The sequence below is a fragment of the Mus caroli genome, chromosome 6, assembly GCF_900094665.2.
Source record: "Mus caroli chromosome 6, CAROLI_EIJ_v1.1, whole genome shotgun sequence".
NCBI lineage: Eukaryota > Metazoa > Chordata > Mammalia > Rodentia > Muridae > Mus > Mus caroli.
Window position 1 is genome coordinate 42,274,035 of NC_034575.1, and position 3,844 is coordinate 42,277,878.

General features: G+C 43.7%; 1 protein-coding gene across 1 annotated transcript in view; it reads right to left on the reverse strand.

Annotated features, from left to right (window-relative positions):
- Positions 1-3,844, reverse strand: part of Pdia4 (protein disulfide isomerase family A member 4) — an 18,663-nt gene that overhangs the window by 10,180 nt on the left and 4,639 nt on the right. The window contains exons 2-4 of the mRNA XM_029478206.1: positions 3,100-3,277; positions 1,937-2,142; positions 244-382 (exon numbers count right to left, since the gene is read on the reverse strand). Coding sequence (XP_029334066.1) covers positions 244-382; positions 1,937-2,142; positions 3,100-3,277 — 523 coding nt within the window. The remainder of the gene's footprint in view (positions 1-243; positions 383-1,936; positions 2,143-3,099; positions 3,278-3,844) is intronic.

The following is a 3,844-nucleotide window of genomic DNA, read 5'->3' on the forward strand; positions in this document are numbered from 1 at the left end:
CACACACACACACACACACACACACACACACACACACACACACACACACAGAGTGAAGTTTAAAGTGAGGACTTGCTGCTTCCTTCCATGTACAGCCCTCCCATGATTCCCCTTAGCCCCAGCTGCTGCCTTAACCTTGCTCTGTATTAACCTTGCTGGCTGTGCATTGCAACCCTTCACCAATGCTTAGCAGAGTTCTCAACACTCATTATCATAATATCATGGACCTGACTGTTAACATACCACGGGGCATAGAACTCCACCAAAATGATGTCTGCATTATTTACGACATCGTCAAAGTTATCTTTAGTCAATGAAAGAGTGACTTCAGGTGGAGGTGTCCAATCAGGCTGGGAAACTTCTCTGACTTTGGCAACAATTTCTAAAAAATAAAACAACAGAAAAACATGAGACTCAATGTATGACCAGGACGGACCTCTCAGCAACTGCTCCAATGTGTGCTGCCTCTCACCATGCTCCCCACCACCTCTGAAACCCTAAGCAAGGACCTTACCAATTAAATGTCTTTTCTAAGAGTTGCCATGGTCATAGAGTCTCTTCATAAGACCAGAACAGTAACTATGTCAGATACATATTAATCAATCTTGCAACATTCCTGCAACATGTGTAAACTATTTACATGCGCGACCACACCAGGTCACGGCATCATGAAATGTGGGCAAAAATCTAGAAAATTTCAAACAGCAGAAACTCCTACAGCTAGGGTGCAACAGAATCACCTGGGAAGTGTGCCTAGGGGCTGGTAAGATGGCTCAGTGGGAAGAGTGTCTAGGGGCTGGTAGGATGGCTCAGTGGGAAGAGTGTCTAGGGGCTGGTAGGATGGCACAGTGGGAAGTGTGCCTAGGGGCTGGTAGGATTACACAGTGGCTTGAGGCACTTGTCACCAAGCCTGAAGACAGGAGATCAATCCTCAGGACCCACATGGCAGGAAAACCAACCCCCTATAAGTTGTCCTTGGTCTTCATATACACACCATAGCATGCCCATAATCACCACCCACGCAGATTAAAACATGTAATAGTTTTGTGGCTTCACTTCAGAAATGGAGTCAGTAACTGGAGTGGAAAATCATCCTTAAAAATAAAGAGACTAGCCAGGCTAGTAGCACACACCTTTAATCCCTGCACTCAGGAGGCAGAAGCAGGGGATCTCTGTATGAGTTCGAGGCTAGCCTAATCTACAAATCGAGTCCCAGGACAGGCAGGGCTACATAGTAAGGCCCTGTCTCAAAAGTAAAAAACTAAACAAGCAAAAATAATTAATATAAATGAAAAGATAGATAAATGGGCCAAAGTTTAGGAGTAGCACAAGTGGTAGAATGTTTGCTCATCATGTAAGTTACTCTAGTTTGCTCCCCAGCACAAGAAATAAATAAAAATAAAAAAATAAACAAGTGATTCTTAGGACAAGGAACTATAAATTTTTCTCTTTACTACAAATATCACCAAAAGCTAAGGGGCCCAATCTTCACAAGTTCACTATACAAACTGCCTGCTCCTGCCCACACCCATACCCAGAAGCCCTGAGCCAGTTTACCAGGAAACAACCATTTATTAAAATTCACTCAGAGGGGACGGCCTGGGGATGAGGTGTCTACTCTAGCTCCTAGACATGCAGCTCAAAAGGTTCCAAAGCAGGCCAGAAAGCCCGGTGTGAAGGCTGGGTGCCTATTATCTTGTTCTTCCTTCATAGTTTTTTTAAGTATGGCTATGTATTCAAACGAGGGTGAGTAGACATGCACGCCAAGGACTTAAGTTGTTAAGGCTTGTCCTCCGCTAAAGGCGACCATCTGTATGTGTGAGAGAATGCCTGTTTTCTTTTAAATGTATATATACCGGTGTATGGAGGCCAGAGGTCAACCTTGAGTGCTTTTCCTTAGGTACCATTCCCCAACAGCTCACATCCTGGAGCTCACCTTCCTGGGTCCTGGAGCCATCATAGTCAACGGCCTGTCCCTTCTTCAGGATCTTGATGGTGGGGTAGCCACTCACATCAAATTTGCTGGCTAGCATGGATGCTGAGGTTGCATCGATCTTCGCAACAGGAATGGGAGGATCATTATCCTTCAAAGTACTGGCAATTTTCTCATATTCTGGAGCAAACTGCTTGCAGTGTCCACACCTGAGAAATTTAAGGGAGAAGAAAAAGAATTACCTGTATCCAAGAGATTGAAATCCAACAAAACGTTCAAAAAACGGAGGCTTTATAGAAAGACTTATAGTTTAGATATCATACACAAATTGCTATTGCAATTAAAAAATATATATATAAAGTACCTGATATATAAAATACAAATAAAACCTCAAAACTGCTAAAAGGATCACTTATCTTATAGAAAGTAATGGTTTCAAATCACATATTAGATAAATAATGCAAGACTACCTCAGAAGTTAAACAGAGAGAGCACAGAAGGAAGAGAAAAGAACAGAAGGGACTATGAAATGCAAAACAGCCCAAGAGAAGTGGGAGGAATTGAACAGTTTCCATGCACGAAAGCATGAGGGGTAAAACAGGAAAAGAATCTGTATCTGCTTCCCCAGAGCTCTGTACAGGAGAACAAAAGTAAGACAAGAAAATCACCCCCTGGTCAGCAGCCTGCACCTGGAGCTGCCTCTGCCAGCCTGTTCAGAAATATGATTACCATTCTATGGTGAGGGCTGACTAAAGGCTACCTAATGCCAGCCGGGAGGACAGTCTCCAGTTTCCAACACCCTGACATCAAGTTGAAGTCCTAGAGCTGGTGAGGTGGCACAGCAGGTAAAAGTCACTTGCCACCAAGACTGTAGACCCCAGTTCTAGCCCCTGGATCCACAATGGTAGAAAAATGACTCCTGCAAGTTTTTCTTACGTCCACAAGCATGCTATAGCACACACACAAAATAATCAAAAAATGCAATAATAATAATAATTATTATTTATAATAATAATAGCAGCCCCATCTCAAAAAAAACAAAAAGTAATAATAAAATAAAGTAGTAGGAAAAAATGGAAGAGCTGGAGCTCTTGCAGTCAGATCTTCATTTCCCCTGGGGCCTGCACGGCCTGAGGAGGCTGTAAGAGCTAAGGTGCGGGGCTTACCATGGTGCATAGAACTCCAGTAGCACTGTATCTTTGTCAGCCACAAAGTTATCAAAGTTCCCATCATTTAAGACCCAAACACCATTTTCTTCCTTAACTTCCAAGTCATCGTCATCCTCTTCCTCTTCCTCCTCCTCCTCTTCCTCCTCCTCAGTGGCATTTTCTGTATCTGAAGTATCTGAGCAGAAGAGACCCACGCTGGTTAAGAAACCCATGACGTTCTCCTCTACAACTATACCAGAGGCCCAAACTCTTAAAACGAGTCATGGTGGCCGGATATCCTTACCCTACAGATCCCGGTCCACCTCTGTAAACTATATGGCTACTTTACATTCCAAGTAGGAACACAGATGTAGCATCGTGGCCATGCCATGGAATCAAAGACCATTTTCCTGCTGTTTTCTAGAACCTCAATAAACCTTTCCCAGTGACACTTTACCTGCCTGTTCCCTCCAAATGTGCAGATATCAAGATTTACCCTCTGGTACGTACATAAATTCTCCTTCTGAAAAAGCTGTGTCATTCCACTTCATATTCTTTAAAAATATCCCACAGGGCTGCTCCTTCAGGAGACAGCTGGAAGGGAAGCATGCTTTTCTTAGAAAGCCAGCCTTGAGTAATACTCTGAGAGGAAAAGACTATGAAACAATGACAACTTTACAGACTTAGGGAACCAGCCGGGTGTGATGGCGCACGCCTTTAATCCCAGCACTCGGGAGGCAGAGGCAGGCGGATTTCTGAGTTC